This window comes from Symphalangus syndactylus, chromosome 14, assembly GCF_028878055.3.
Source record: "Symphalangus syndactylus isolate Jambi chromosome 14, NHGRI_mSymSyn1-v2.1_pri, whole genome shotgun sequence".
Lineage (NCBI taxonomy): Eukaryota > Metazoa > Chordata > Mammalia > Primates > Hylobatidae > Symphalangus > Symphalangus syndactylus.
Genome location: NC_072436.2, coordinates 70,509,364 through 70,525,047, shown reverse-complemented (window position 1 = coordinate 70,525,047; position 15,684 = coordinate 70,509,364). Strand labels below are relative to the sequence as shown.

The 15,684-nt window shown below is 38.0% G+C and overlaps 1 protein-coding gene across 3 annotated transcripts in view; it reads left to right on the top strand.

Moving 5' to 3' along the window:
• GMCL1 (germ cell-less 1, spermatogenesis associated) overlaps positions 1–14,346 on the top strand; it is a 55,234-nt gene extending 40,888 nt beyond the window's left edge. For 2 of the 3 annotated variants that reach the window (XM_055242528.2, XM_055242529.2), the window contains 3 exons: positions 2,066–2,211; positions 4,076–4,163; positions 11,873–14,346. In XM_055242528.2, coding sequence (XP_055098503.1) covers positions 2,066–2,211; positions 4,076–4,163; positions 11,873–11,968 — 330 coding nt within the window. In that variant the 3' untranslated portion in view covers positions 11,969–14,346. Of the gene's footprint in view, positions 1–2,065; positions 2,212–4,075; positions 4,164–5,366; positions 8,942–11,872 lie in introns of those variants that run through there. The other variant, XM_063617863.1, reaches the window with a different exon arrangement.
• The last annotated feature ends 1,338 nt before the right edge of the window (positions 14,347–15,684 follow it).

Sequence of the window (15,684 nt, the reverse complement as noted above, 5' to 3'; positions counted from 1 at the left end):
TCTTTTAACTTTTCTTTTTCCTCTTTGACATGTTAAACTCACCTGGCTAAACACCAGCTCTTGTCAAGGGTTGCACTCCAGACAGATGAATGTGATTAAAGACAAACACCATACCCCATTGGATTCCACTTGAATGTGGTAACCATGAACTTCAAGTAGGTTAGTGCTGCATCATGATCTGTCTGCATTTCCATAGTGAATTGATCCTCCCATTAGCTGAGGTAACTCATACCTTCTCTCCTTAAAAGGGCAATGCTCCCACCCTTATTCTTATCTGATGGCCTTGCTGCCTACTGCAATGAAAAAGAGAATCTGTACATCCTCTTACCAGTAGTTCTGCCAGTCTACCTGCATCTGTAGCTATGTGCTATGCTTTTCCTCTTATTAGAAAAATCAACTGCCTACTTCTATCTTAGTTCATTCCCTCTCTTTGTACTGGACTCTATCCGTGCTCACCTATTCAAAACCTTTGCTCCAGCCAGGCACAGTGGTATGCACCTGCAATTCCAGCTACTTGAGAGGCTTAGGTGGAAAAATTGCTTGAACCCAGGAGTTAGAGTTCAGCCTGGGCAATATAACGAGACCCTGTCTCTTTAAAAAAAAAAAAAAAAAAAAAAACTTTGCCATTACAGTTATCAAGTCTACTAGGGCAGAAACTGTATGTTATTTACTGCTATGATTCCGTTGCTTAGAGGAGTGCCTGGCATATAATATGCGCTCAATAAATATCAGTTAAATACTGAATTGTAATTCAGGGTGTCAGCCAAACACTTGAAGCCCTAACTACTTCTCTGTATCACACTACCTTATCTGATACTCTCACGTTAACTATTAGCTGATAGAATAAACAAACTCATGAACCTCATGATGATATTTAAATAACCCCCTTGTGTGTTACTTGAGATATTTTAGAGTATTTTTATTTATTTATTTATTTATTTATTTATTTATTTATTTATTTATTTATTGTATTTTTAGTAGAGATGGGGTTTTGCCATGTTGGCCAGGCTGTTTTCGAACCTCAGACCTCAGGTGATCCACCCACCTCGGCTCCAAAAGTGCTGGGATTACAGGTGTGAGCCGCCATGCCCAGCCCTTAAGAGTATTTTTAAAGCAAGGTGGATTTTAATGGGCTCTTAATTACCCCCATCTAGACTCTTAGTGTTCTAAGCTATATACCCACTTAGAGTTGCAGTGAAAAGCCTTATTATTGCCGGGTGCAGTGGCTCACGCCTGTAATCCCAGCACTTTGGAGGCCAAGGCGGGTGGATCACAAGGTCAGGAGTTCAAGACCAGCCTGGCCAACATAGTGAAACCCCGTCTCTATTAAAAATACAAAAAAAAAAAAAGTCCAGGCGCAGTGGCTCACGCCTGTAGTCCCAGCACTTTGGGAGGCTGAGGCAGGTGGAGACAAGCCTGACCAACATAGAGAAACCCCATCTCTACTAAAAATACAAAATTAGCCTGGCTTGGTGGCGCATGCCTGTAATCCCAGCTATTCGGGAGGCTGAGGCAGGAGAATTGCTTGAACCCGGGAGGCAGAGGTTGTGGTGAGCCAAGACCATGCCATTGCACTCCAGCGTGGGCAACTAGAGTGAACCTCTGTCTCAAAAAATAAAAATTAGCCAGGCGTGGTGGCAGGGTCCTGTAGTCCCAGCTACTTGGGAGGCTGAGGCAGGAGAATTGCTTGAACCCGGGAGGTGGAGCTTGCAGTGAGCTGAGATCGTGCCACTGCACTCCAGCCTGAGTGACAGAATGAGACTCCGTCTCAAAAAAAAAAAAAAAAAAGCCTTATTATTTATGTTAGAATTACAGTATGGAGAGATAAGGAAACTGATCATGAAGAAGAAAGTAGCATAGAGAATTATGATCATAAGGGCAACTTTTCTGGCTTAGATAAATAATTTTGGGTGGTAAGCCTTAAGAAAAAGTCACTGACAAAAAGTCGACCACCCATGAGGGAAATACTTGGAATGAGTTACAGACAAAAAGACATTTTGAATTTTTTATTTTTGATTTGCTAATATGATAAACTGAAATAAGTCTTCTCTCCTGTATTTTTCAGTACTGCTGGCGTTGGACGGGTTTTAACTTCGGCTTCGACCTACTTGTAACTTACACCAATCGATACATCATTTTCAAACGCAATACATTGAATCAGCCATGTAGCGGATCTGTCAGTTTACAGCCTCGAAGGAGCATAGCATTTAGGTAGGATGAGATTTCCTCACCCCATTCCTCCTCACTCCAGAGGAAATATAAGAAATAAAACCTTGATAATTTACACCAACATTAGTAGAACTTTGGTAAGCTACAGTATATGTGGAAGTGGTAGGAAATGACGAGGCTCCGTTCCTATGAAGTGTATTGTTAGTAATCAGAATCATAAGATCTAGTATGTCAGGGAGAATGAATAGGCTGGAATATGTACCAATAGGGAATATCAGCCTTGAAGTTGTTGCCTTGTTGCTATTCCTAGCAAATAAAAGGTCCAGACTGTTGAAATATGTGTTAAGGAAAACACATATTATCCTTAACTTTTTAAAGGATTTAATATGTTAAACTTTGCCCAGTAGTTGCTGGCAGTGTTTTTCTGAGGGGATACCAGAAGCTGACAAATTGGACAATAGCTTAATGAATATATGATTTAAAAGTCATATATTTATACTCACCTTATACCTAATACAAAAATTAACTTAAAATGGATCAAAGATCTAAGCATAAGAACTAAAACTATGAAACTCTTGGAAGAAAACATAGGGGAAAGGCTTCATAACAATTGATTTGGCAGTGATTTATTCCATAAGACACCCAAGCACAGGCAACAAAAGAAGCAATAGATAAAATTGGACTTCATCAGAATCACAAACTTGTGTATCAGAGGACAGTGTCAAGACAGTGAAAAGGCAATCCATGGAATGAGAGCAGGTATTTGTAACCAAACATTTGATAAGACATTAATACCCAGAATATATAGAAAACTCCTACAACTCTATAATTTAAAAAGAAAACTCAAAAATGGGCCAAAGACTTGCATAAACATTTCTCCAAAGAAGATAAACAAATGGCTAATAAACACATGAAAAGATGTTCAACATTACTAATTAGGGAAATACAAACCAAAATCACAATGAGCTATCACTTCATACCTATTAGGATGGCTATTAGTAAAAACAGAATAGAAAAAAAACAACAAAAGTAACAGGTGTTGGCAAGGATGTGGAGTATTTAGAACCCTTGTGCACTGCTCGTGGCCATGTAAAGTGGCACAGCCACTATGGAGCATGGTATGACACTTCCTCAAAAAAACTACACAGAATTACCATATGATCCAGCAATTTCTCTTCTGAGTATAGACCAGAAGAATTGAAAACAGGGACTTAAACAGATATTTTTGTATACTTATGTTCATAACGGCATTATTCACAATAGCCAAAAGGTGGAAGCAACCCACATGTTCACTGACAGATGCTAGAGAAACAAAATGTGGTATATACATAAAATAGAACATTATTTAGCCTTGAAAAAGAAGGAAATTCTGATACATGCTAAACATGGATAAACCTGGAAGACATGCCAAGTGAAATAAGCCACTCACAAAAGCACAAATATTGTAAGATTCCACTCATATGAAGTACCTAGAGTAGACAAATTCATAGGTACAGAGGGTACACTGTTGGTTGCCAGGGCCTGAGGGAAGGGAAAATGGGGAGTTAGTGTTTAATGGGTAAGGAGCTTCAGCAAGGAAAAATTAAAATGTTCTAGAGATGGGTGCAGAACAATGTGGAAATATATTTAATGCCACAGAACTATATATACTTAAAAATGGTTAAAATGATAAATGTTATGTATATTTTACTACAATAAAAACATTTATAAATTATTTCTCTTGGCCAGATATGTATAATAGCACAGGCTTGTCACTGAATGCAGTCAGATTACAGTTTGAAAAGACTTCCTAAGTCTTTTATCAAATAAAAAACAGAGGAAAAAGTAAATATGAAAGTGAGGAAAGGCTTGTTTAATCTGTGGTTTAAAAATCTTGTGTTTATTTTTTATTTTTTTTTAATCCTAGATTACGTTTGGCTTCTTTTGATAGTAGTGGAAAACTAATATGTAGTAGAACAACTGGCTATCAAATACTTACACTTGAAAAAGATCAGGTATGTTCGATTATCTTCTGGTATGTCATTATAATATTTGTCTTTTGAATCCTCTTTTGAAAATTCTTTTTTTTTTTTTTTTTTTTTTTTTTTTGAGACGGAGTCTTGCTCTGTCGCCCAGGCTGGAGTGCAGTGGCGCGATCTAGGCTCACTGCAAGCTCCGCCTCCCGGGTTCACGCCATTCTCCTGCCTCAGCCTCTCCGAGTAGCTGGGACTACAGGCGCCCGCCACCACGCCCGGCTAATTTTTTTGTATTTTTAGTAGAGATGGGGTTTCACCATGGTCTCGATCTCCTGACCTCGTGATCCACCCGCCTCGGCCTCCCAAAGTGCTGGGATTACAAGCGTGAGCCACCGCGCCCGGCCTCCTCTTTTGAAAATTCTTAAGTAGAATTAACATTAAAGTGATGGCATTTTGACCTAAAAGTTGGTTTGCAAGTCTTTTTAAGGTAAAGATGAAAGTACCACGTTCACTTATGCATAATTGACCCCATCCCAATGGAAGCATAATTAGGAGAAAAAAAGAAAACACTGTTTGAGGGGCAGGGAAACCCTGATTATAAGGAAATAATTGTTTATCCTGAATATCAGCAGCACTAAAATTCATTCCTAAAATTTTAGGAATCTTAAGTGCTTTATCCATTGTGTACATAGTGCATTTATTTATACATTCACAGCAGGTGTCTTGAAGACAATCCTATATGTCTCCGTAGCTCCGAATATCATAAGAGCATTATTCTCTAGCCCATTAGGTTCGTAAGATGGCACACTCTGCAATGTTCCCCAGATTATCTCCAAAGCCATTTATTTATTCATACATCACATACATGGAGAAGTTTCAGTGTCTTGATGAGAAAGTAGACCATTTTTAAAAGTAAAATTGAAAGCTGTTAAAATATTGAGGAAGTTTATTAAAAGTAATCATCATTCCAAAAGGCATAATGTTTTATTAAAGGATTCAAAGTCTGTTATAGTTTACATAAATTATGAGAAGTTAGTAGTTTTCCTCAGACTGAAGAGACTATTGTAGAACATCCTTAGCATTGCAAGTAACCCTGGAAGTGATCATTGTAACCTCACATGCCCTATATGAGAACTTCTTTTAACAGCATTCTTACAGAGGGTCATCCACCCATTGTTGAAACTCTAGCCGACCCCCATCTTACATGAAAGGTAATGTGTATGAATGTCCATTTCATGACAGGTATATAATGAGAAAGTCCAAATCTGCCTCCATCAGAATCCTCTGTTGGTCCTTCTTGTATCCTCTGCAGCTGAATAGACAATGACTATCTTTATCTTCTACCTGAAACTTCATGAAAAATACCGTCATGGCTCAAACCCAGCCAGAGACCTAAAAAAGGACCAGGCCAAGATAATGGTTGTATTCCAATGTTCCTTCAGCAAACATGTGTGTCCACACCATGTGCTTGGTTCTCAGCTAGAAGAAATAAAGACAGTCTTGTGTTAATATAGCCTAGTGTAAGTAGCATGATAGAATTAGCTCAGAGTGTGCAGCCTTGAGGGAGAAGACTCTAACCTGTAACTGAGCAGTTGCCGCTGTTGGGGGTGGTTATTGGAGGAGGAGGAGAAAGAAGGACAACTCAGGGAAAACATCCTCTCCTGGAAAAGTGTTAAAGTGAATGCATACCTGCACCAAGCCTCAAATGGTGAGTAAGATGGAAGCAAGGGAATACACGGGTCATTCAAGGAACTGAAAGACGGTTGGAAGAGTTCAGTATAACTAGAGCCGGGGCACAAGGGCTGTGGATGGAGTTTGGAAGATTTACTTTGGGAGTTGTGTATGCGTTTTATATAGGTTATAGATGTTGTAGAAAAATAGAAAATAAAAGTCAGCTGAAACAACAATCATACATGTACCACTCAGATACATTGCTGAGTTTTTTCTTCACCTGTATCTTTTTTGCAAAATTGGATCACAGTAGGTTAGCTATTTTGTAACCTGCTTTTTTTTAATGGTGAAAAATATATATATTTAGAATTTGCCAGCTGGATTCAACTTAGACGATCCCAATTTTTTGGCAACATCTAAAAGCAGCATGCTCAGGAGCCAGCTGAACATGGGCTTTCTTCTCTCCATCAGCCCTCATCATGGTGTTGATCTTGGCCACATCAGTGTCATAGAGCTCCTCCACAGCCTGTTTGATCTTATGCTTTTTGACCTCGACATCCACAATGAACACAAGTGCGTTGTTGTCCTCTTCTTCATGGCCAAGTCAGTGGTCTGGGAGAACTTGTTGGTCACATAGTGGTCAGGCCTGGGGGAGAGGCAAAATGGGGTCACCTGGCCTGGGCCCAGTAGAAGAAAGGCTTGGTCCTTTTTCAGAACCCAAGGCCAGGTGAGCCTAGGTGCATCAGACAGTGAGGTAGTAATTGTAACCTGCTTCTTTTTTTTTTTTTTTTCACTTTGTTGTACATAGCTTTTCTTGTCAATAAATATATAGTCACAGCATCATTTTTATGAACGGCATAATATTAGTTGTTTTGGCTGTACCATAATTTAGATAATTCCTCTTTATTGGATAAAGTTGTTTCTCATTTTTTCATTACTATAGGAAATATACGTATATCTTTGTCCATCTTTATGATATTTTTAAAGCATAAATTCCAAGAAGTAGAATTCTTGTTGCATGGGCATACAATTTTCTAATGGCCAAATTGCCCTCCAAATGTGCTGTCCAATTTATACTTTCCCCTGGCAGCAGTACAGGAGAGTATACCCAGTATTGTGTCTTATTCTTTTTCATCTCTATCCCAGCATAGTAAATGTGAAAACAAATATTTGTTTTAATTTTCATTTCTTTTTGTTTGTTTGTTTGTTTGTTTCAAGACAGAGTCTTGCTCTGTCGCCCAGGCTGGAGGACACTAATTTTTAGTAGAGACAGGTTTTCACCATGTTAGCCAGGCTGGTCTTGAACTTCTGGCCTCAAGTAATCCACCTGCCTTGGCCTCCCAAAGTGCTGGGATTACAGGTGTGAGCCACCACGCCTGGCCCTTAATTTTCAATTTTCATTTCTTTGGTTACTGTATTGTTGGGTTTTTGTATGCTTATTGAACATATCATCTCATGTAAACTGACAGCTTATATTGTTTCTGTTTAATTTTTTATTAAAATGTTCTTTTTTTCTTGCTAATTTTTAACAGCTTTTATATATTAAAAATACTAACGTTTGTGATACTCCATAGTTTTTACTTTTTTTTTTTTTTTTTTTAAGACAGGTCGTCACTCTGTTGCTCAGGCTGGAGTGCAGTGGTACAGTCTTGGCTCACTGCAGCCTCCACCTCCTGGGCCCAACCTTTCCACGCACCTCAGCCTCACAAGTAGCTGAGACTACAGGCTTGCACCACCATGCCCAGCTAACTTTTTTGTATTTTTTTTATAGTGACGAGGTTTTGCCACGTTGCCCGGGCTGGTCTGGAATTCCTGGGCTCAAGCGATCCACCTGCCTCGGCCTCCCAATGTGCATGAGCCACCATGCCCAGACAGTTTTTACATTTTTGTCATTTGTCTTTTCAACCTTCAAAACAATCTGTCTTTTTCTTTTATGATTTCTTTTTTGGTGTGATCCTTAGGATTATATAAATAGTCATCTATATATTTTTCTTTGGTGTGATCCTTAGGATTATATAAATAGTCATCTATATATTTTTCTGTTCTTTTTATGGCTTAATTTTTTACTTTGGAGTATTTGACGATGTATCTGAAATGTACTGGATGTATCAATGTATTTGAAATGCCTTATTATACGTGAAATACTTTCATTTCTGGACTTTCTGTTTTATTGATTTCTTTGTTATGAAGACAAGGCATTGTTTTAATTAGGCTGACTTTAAAATGCATTTTAATATTTAGTAATGCAAAACCACCTTCATTTTTCTTTTTTCAAAAATCTCTCAGTTCTTTGTGAATGATTATTCTCCTGTATAGGATGTAGAATCATTTTGTCAAGTTTCCTTTCAAAAATTCCTATGGGGATTTTAATTTATATGATTAAATATGTAGAGTAGTTTGTGGACAATTGATGTCTTCGTTTCTGGAATATGGTATTTTCTACATTTATTTAGGTCTTCTCTTATATCTGTCTCTAAAATTTGTAGTTTTTCCCATATTATTCCTGTATATTTCCTGGAAGTATAATGCTTAGTATTTTACATTTTTTTTTTTTTTTTTGAAATGGAGTCTTGTTCTGTTGCCAGGCTGGAGTGCAGTGGTGTAATCTCACCTCACTGCAACCTCTGCCTCCCGGGTTCAAGTGATTCCCCTGCCTCAGCCTCCCAAGTAGCTGGGATTATAGGCACATGCCACCACGCCCAGCTTTTTTGTATTTTAGTTGAGATAGGGTTTCACTCTGTTGGCCAGGATGGTCTCGATCTCCTGACCTCGTGATCTGCCTGCTTCAGGCCTCCAAAGTGCTGGGGTTACAGGTGTGAGCCACTGCACCCAGCCAGTATTTTACATTTCAATTGCTAATATGAAATGTATCATTTGTTCTAATAGTTTTTGATAATGTAAGAAAGTTAGTGATTTTTGTATATTTACTTTGTAACTATCCATCTTATAAGACCATGCTAAATGGATTTTCACTGTAGAAGGTTCCCTCAGACAGCAATGTGTAGGAAGGATTAAAGATATAATAATGGCAATAAAACAATTTATGATTATATAGCTATAATTCAGATTAAAAGTGATGAGAACCTTGAATGTAGCAATGAAGATGAAAATATTGATGGGTTCTGGAAATAAAGTGGTGCAATTGAGAATTTGATTCTTAATTGTGTGTGTGCATGAGGAAATGTCAGATGGTTCATGGTTTTCTGATTTGGGCAATTTGATTTATAGTAGTGGTTTTACCTGAGATTTGAATTATAGGAAGGAAAATGAACATGACATAGTGTTGGTGATGGTGAAGAGATGATGAATTCTGTTTAGGGCATGTTTAATTTGAGAGCATCAAGGTGAAAATTTGATAGACTGGTGAATAAATGGATTTGGAGTTTACAAGTAATGCCTGAACTAGAAATAATAATTGGATGAGATAATGTACAGGAAATGTATAGAGAATATGACAGGATAGAACCTTAGGGATCACTGGTATTTAAGAGATGGACAAAAAAGGTAACCTGGTGAGACATTTGGGTAACCTGGTGGGATGGGGAATCAAAGCCAAATTGCAGGCTTGGCATGGTAGCTCATGCCTGTAATCCCAGCACTTTGGGAGACCAAGGCAAGAGGATTGCTTGAGACCAGGAGTTCAAGACAAGCCCTGGCAACATAGCAAAACCCTATCTATACAAAAAATTAAAAAATTAGCCAGGCATGGTGGCATGTGCCTGTGGTACCACCTACTCGGAAGCTGAGGCAGGAGGATCACTTGAGCCTGGGAGGCTGAGGCTGCAATGAGCCGTGATCGTGCCACCGCACTCCAGCCTGGGTGACAGAGTCAGACCCTGTCTCAAAACAAAAACAGACAAACAAAAAACACTGCCAACAGCAACAAATTCCCAGAAATTTGTTTCTTTAAGCCGAATTGTGAGAGTGAACGTGGAGGTGGCCCAGAAAGAAAGGAAGGGATAGATAGTAGCCAATAGTTGAGGGTTTGAATTTGAGTTCCTTTATAACTGAGTGAAGATTTTCAGTGGTGAGTTGGATTTATGGATCTTGGAATTTAGACATACAAGATAGAATGTGGGGGAAGTAACAGGAATAGTATAGAATAAGTTGCAAAAACCTCAAAGAAGCGGGGATCTGTACATAGAGATGAACAACTAATTGTCTGGAAGTAGAAATGGGGACCTAGGAAGATGCTGCTGCTCTGCTGCTGCAATATGTGGGCTCCACAGCTTCCATCCATAGTGGAATAAGGAAAATAGAACTTTGCTATAAAGGTACTTCAATGCAAATGTAGATGCAGGTTGAACCTTTAGGTGAAACAACAGATTTGATGAAGCTCGGATCGACCTATCCTGTTTGGGAATGGAGAGTGGGGATTAATACAATTTAATATTCAAAAATTGGTGTGTCCATTCAGCCAAGTAATATCCACATGGCTTCCTTCTTTCTCCAGAGTTGGCCCTTTGACCTACCCTTCCCTGCCTCAATCTTAACTATATTCAAATACTAGAAGGCTAATCTTCCTCAGAGCCTTTTAGTTATGGAACAGAATCTTGATTTTTATCATCAGATATACATATCATCAAAGCATCTGTCCTCAACAAATTTGGTAAATGTGCCTTCACCCAGATTATTGATATAAATTTTGACTAGGTCAGGATGTCTCAAGCATCTGAAGACCAACCATGCTTTGGCATCATTCCTCTCTGGTGACACTTGTTAGCACAGTCTAGGTGATGGCCTCCCCTGATTTTGTTCACTGATGTCTTTTTAAAATACCACTTTCCCTCGTATGGAGAGAGATTGTGTGTGTGTGTGTGTGTGTGTGTGTGTGTGTGTGTGTATGGAGAGAGATTGTGTGTGTGTGTGTGTGTGTGTGTGACATTTGTACTCTCTACCTTCTTTATTCAAATTTATCTTCTTGTTCCCTCAACACAGAAGCTGTGTCCAGTGAGTCTGCTTCAGTCACTCAGATATTCTAGTTTTAGTTCCTCTTCATGCAGGAATACATGCCTCAGTAAAAAATTAAAACTTTGGATTTAAACAGTGTTTAATAGTATCTTATCCAAAATAAATAAAATAAAGTGTAACTAATGCATACTATCGCAGAGAGCGTATTCCAGGCATTTAAAACATAGGAATTCTCATTTTAGTGTTTCTTCTTTTACTCTGAGGATTGATTCTATTTACCAAATGCTTCTAGTAAAGGATATATGAGGTTCCAAACAGAGATCTGTAGCATCAGGGATGTTATGTTTGTGTAATGTCAGCTCCTGTCTCTGGGAGTTCTGAGCATTCTTGTGTGTGTTGATGTAACTGAACCTGAAATTGCTTTTCCATGATAAAGTATTTTATGTTTCAGGAGACAAATTACATGTTTGTCATAGGGACAGTGGGAAATCTTAAACAATAGTAGGAACCCTGCTTTTTGGTGATGATAATGACTCCCGACCTTCATCCGGGTGATTTGCTGTACCCAACAGCCATCAGAAATTGAAGCCAAGTAGCCGGGCACAGTGGCACCTGCCTGTAGTCCCAGCTACTCAGGAGGCTGAGGCGGGAGGATGAGGCAGGAAGATCTCTTGAGCCCAGGAGTTCAAGGCCAGCTTGGGCAATATAGAAAGACCCTATCTCATTTTTAAAAATAATTAATTAATTAATTTTGTAAAAGGAAATAAAATTTTTAAAAAATTGAAGCCAAGTGAGAAGTTTATGTACTTCTAGACATTGTATCTGTTGACAAAATATGTAAGTATTTGATAGAAATTTTTGCAGTAATGAAAATAACTACCATTATTGAGTACTTAATAGATAGCTGGCTTTGTGAAACCCCCTGTGCATTATCTCTCGTAATCCTCCTGTAAGTCAGGTACTCTTATTGTCCCCATCTTACAGTGAGGAAGCTGCATTTGACAAGGTCACACAGCTAATGGGTGGGAGTTTGGAGAGTGGAGTTGTGGATCTCAGACTCAGGACACTATCTCCTTTGGTTCACTCAGTTCAACAGTTTGGTTTTTTGTTTTTATTTTTAAGATATTGCTATCTAATTGTCATTAATCTACAAATATGTCTCACAGGAACAAGTGGTGATGAACTTGGACAGCAGGCTTCTGATCTTCCCTTTATATATCTGCTGTAACTTCTTGTATATATCACCAGAAAAAAAGAATTGAAAATAATCGTCACCCAGAAAATCCAGAAAACTGACGATCTCATCAGTTGGAAACAGTAGCACTTTGAAAACTTTTTAGGCCAGCTTTAATTTAATGGCCCTGCTGATATTCACATCTAAGGTGACTAACAATGACAAAGGCCTTACGAACTGTACAGACAATACAGAAGATTTTTCTTATCCTCATTGCATTTCTATGCATATGCGAAAGAACATTTTAAAGCCAAGAAAATATCTGTCAAACCATTTCTGTTAGAACGATGTCAACTCACGCTTTTAATTTAGCATCAATAGAAAATTGCTGTAGGTAAATCTCACATTTATCTGCAACAAAATATAGATTTAATTTTTAGCTTAAACTTTGTTTGTACCTTATGTTAGTGGACCTCAGTTATCCATCTGTAAATTTCTTCTTATTTGGCTAAAATAATCTAAAAGAATAATCTGAATGGCTAATTAGAAATGCTGTTTTCAGTTGGTGCATTTAAAGCTTTCCTTTAACATTTTCACCTGCTCATTATGATTCCTCCTTTTAGTCTAATATCTTTCCAGTTCATACTTGTTTTTAATCATTAAATATTTTCTTCCTGGTTTTGGAGACTAAGCTGATAAACTTTTTCTAAAACTTAAGCATTGTCATTGCTATTTTTAATTTGACTTTCCTAGGAGTCTAAGAACAGTGAAAGTTAGCTTCGCACCTTCAAATGATCTTGAATGAGGGAAAATCAGTTTGATTCCAAGGATGTTTCTTGCCTTACATGGTCTTTCTTTGACAGTCTGTACACCTTTATTATTAGGTTTTGAATTATTTATGTACCAGATATTATAGTTTTAAACATTTTAATATTCTCTGATCTTTAGAATTATTTATGTTCAAATTTTAGTTGGGAACTTTGTTTCCTTTGCTCAGGACTTTATACCCTCTGAATTGAGTGCCTTTGAGTTACACATGCTAATAGAAATTTCATAGTAAATGTAAATAAGGTCAGAGGATCTAATATGGAACCTGATGATGAAGCATTAATGTAAAAATGGAACTTATTTTTGTCAAAAATGAGATGTACACTTGTCATGATTTATGTATGTTGACCTTTTGTGTTTATTACTGTTTTGAAAATAGCCATGTCCATTTTCTTTCCAGTTAGAGTAAGTACTTCTGTGGTTAATGTATATTTTTATTATGGTTTTTAAAATGGGAATCATTTTTATGTATCTGTGCAAATAATAAATGCCCATTTGGAAAAAGAGTAAGTAAGCTCTTACATAAAATGGACCAAAAAATCCCCCTTAATTGAAACCAAAATTTTTTTCTTTCTAGTTAGGTTTTTTTCCCAACTCCTTTTAACTTTTGGAATTTATTAATAATTTTTTTCTTTCTTAATGACATGCCCATAGGTTCATAAATTGCTTTTGTTCTTTTAAAATTCATCCATTTGGTTTAACTTAAAGGAATCTTTTAAATGCCTCACCCTTGACTCTCAGAGCTGGAATTTAAATGTTTCTAATACAGTGATTTGGCTGTTATCAGGAGGTTACATTTCAGCTGGGCATCAGCCAGGTGTGGTGGCTCACACCTGTAAGCCCAGCACTTTGGGAGGCCGAGGCAGGCAGATCATTTGAGGTCAGGAGTTTAAGACCAGCCATGACCAACATGGTGAAACCCCATCTCTATTAAATACACAAAATAAAAATTAGCCAGACATGGTGGCACATGCCTGTAATCTCAGCTACTCAGGAGGCTGAGGCAGGAGAATCACTTGAACCCAAGAGGCAGAGGTTTCAGTGAGCGGAGATTGCGCCATTGCACTCTAACCTGGGCAACAGAGTGAGACTCCGTCTCAAAAAAAAAAAAAAAAGAGGTTACTTATTTTTATATTTGACTATATTAGGTCTCTTTCACGGGAAGCTGTTGTTTTCTTTCTGTCTCATTACTGTATAAGAGTTTCCTTACCCTTTATGTATTGAAAAATATATAAATGCCAAACTTAAATTATTTGGATAATTAAGTTTTTGCAAATCTTGGAAGTAAAGATAATGTTTTGAGCATATTAATGAATAAAGTTAACTGTTTCATTTCACTTATGTAAGTTAACTGGCCAAATTGGAATTATATGTGGTTTCATCCATTGGTTCTGTGCTGGCCAAGTTGCTTATGTCATCCATAGACAGGGTAATTCTTTCTTCAATCACAAGTAGGTTAATGTTCTTATTTGAGAAGTTGATAATTGTCAGCTAGTAATTCACATTGGTAGTAAAAACGTGCTTTTGTTTTCTTACCAAATATTTTTATGTGTTTGCAGAGTTCTTTTCAATAGAAATATTTTCAATAAAGTGTTAATAGTGTAAGCTAAAGTATTGTATAAACTATGGTTTGTGAAAGCTTTGTGTTTTGTCAGCTTTTGTCTTACAGCCTCTACTATTTTTTTATGCTAGAGCTAGAAAACAATATTTATATTTTAAGAATGATTTGTGTTTGTCTATTAGTAAGGAAGAGGTCTTTAAGAGAATATGTCCTAGAGTTTCACGCTAAGTTATTAAGAAGGGATATGAATACCTTTCCTTTAAAAAAAAAATGGTTTGGCATGGAAACTTAGCAAGATAGGCAAAACTGTGTGGAGAATAGTGGTAGTCACTGTTTTGTTTTGTTTCGTTTTTAAGGCGGAGTCTCGCTGTGTCACCAGGCTGGAGTGCAGTGGCGCGATCTCGGCTCACTGCAACCTCCACCTCCTGGGTTCAAGCGATTCTCCTGCCTCAGCCTCCTGAGTAGCTGGGACCACAGGCACGCACCACCACGCCCAGCATATTTTTGTATTTTTAGTAGAGATGGGGTTTCACCATGTTGGCCAGGAAGGTCTTGATCTCTTGACCACCATGTTGGCCAGGAAGGTCTCGATCTCTTGACCTCGTGATCCGCCCTCCTCGGCCTCCCAAAGTACTGGGATCACAGGCATGAGCCACCGCCCGCCTGTTTTGTTTTGTTTTGTTTTGTTTTGTTTTTTTATGAAGTGTTTCACAGCTAACATTTTATCTAATTTCAAGTCTTTCAATAGGATTACCATCATATGTGAACAATTTTCAACATCAAATGCAAAAATAGGGTTACTAGGGGCCGGGCACAGTGGCTCACACCTGTATTCCCAGCACTTTGGGAGGCTGAGTCGGGCAGATCACCTGCGGTCAGGAGTTCAAGACCAGCCTGACTAACATGGTGAAACCCCGTCTCTACTAAAAATACAAAAATTAGCTGGGCGTAGTGGCGGGCACCTGTAATCCCAGCTACTCAGGAGGCTGAAGCAGGAGAATCGCTTGAATCTGGGACGCAGAGGTTGCAGTGAGCCGAGATCGCACCATTGCACTCCAGCCTGGGTGACAGAGTAAGACTCCATCTCAAAAAATACATTAAAAAAATAGGGTTACTGAAGATCACTGTGGCCACTTAAGTGTAAGTTAATTAAAATTTAAAGAAATTTAAAATGTACTCCCTCAGTCACACTAGCCACACTGTAAGTGCTCAGTAACTCATGTACCTGGTGGCTACCATATTGGACAGTACAGCTATAGAATATTTCTATTGCAGAAAGTTCTCTGATAGCTGATGTAGAATATTGGACTGGTAATGGTTAAACTGTTTAAGATGAACCTGTGTAAAGAATAGAAAATAATAGAGCTGGGGTACAAATGATAAGCATAGATGACTTGTCAATCTCCTGAAATATG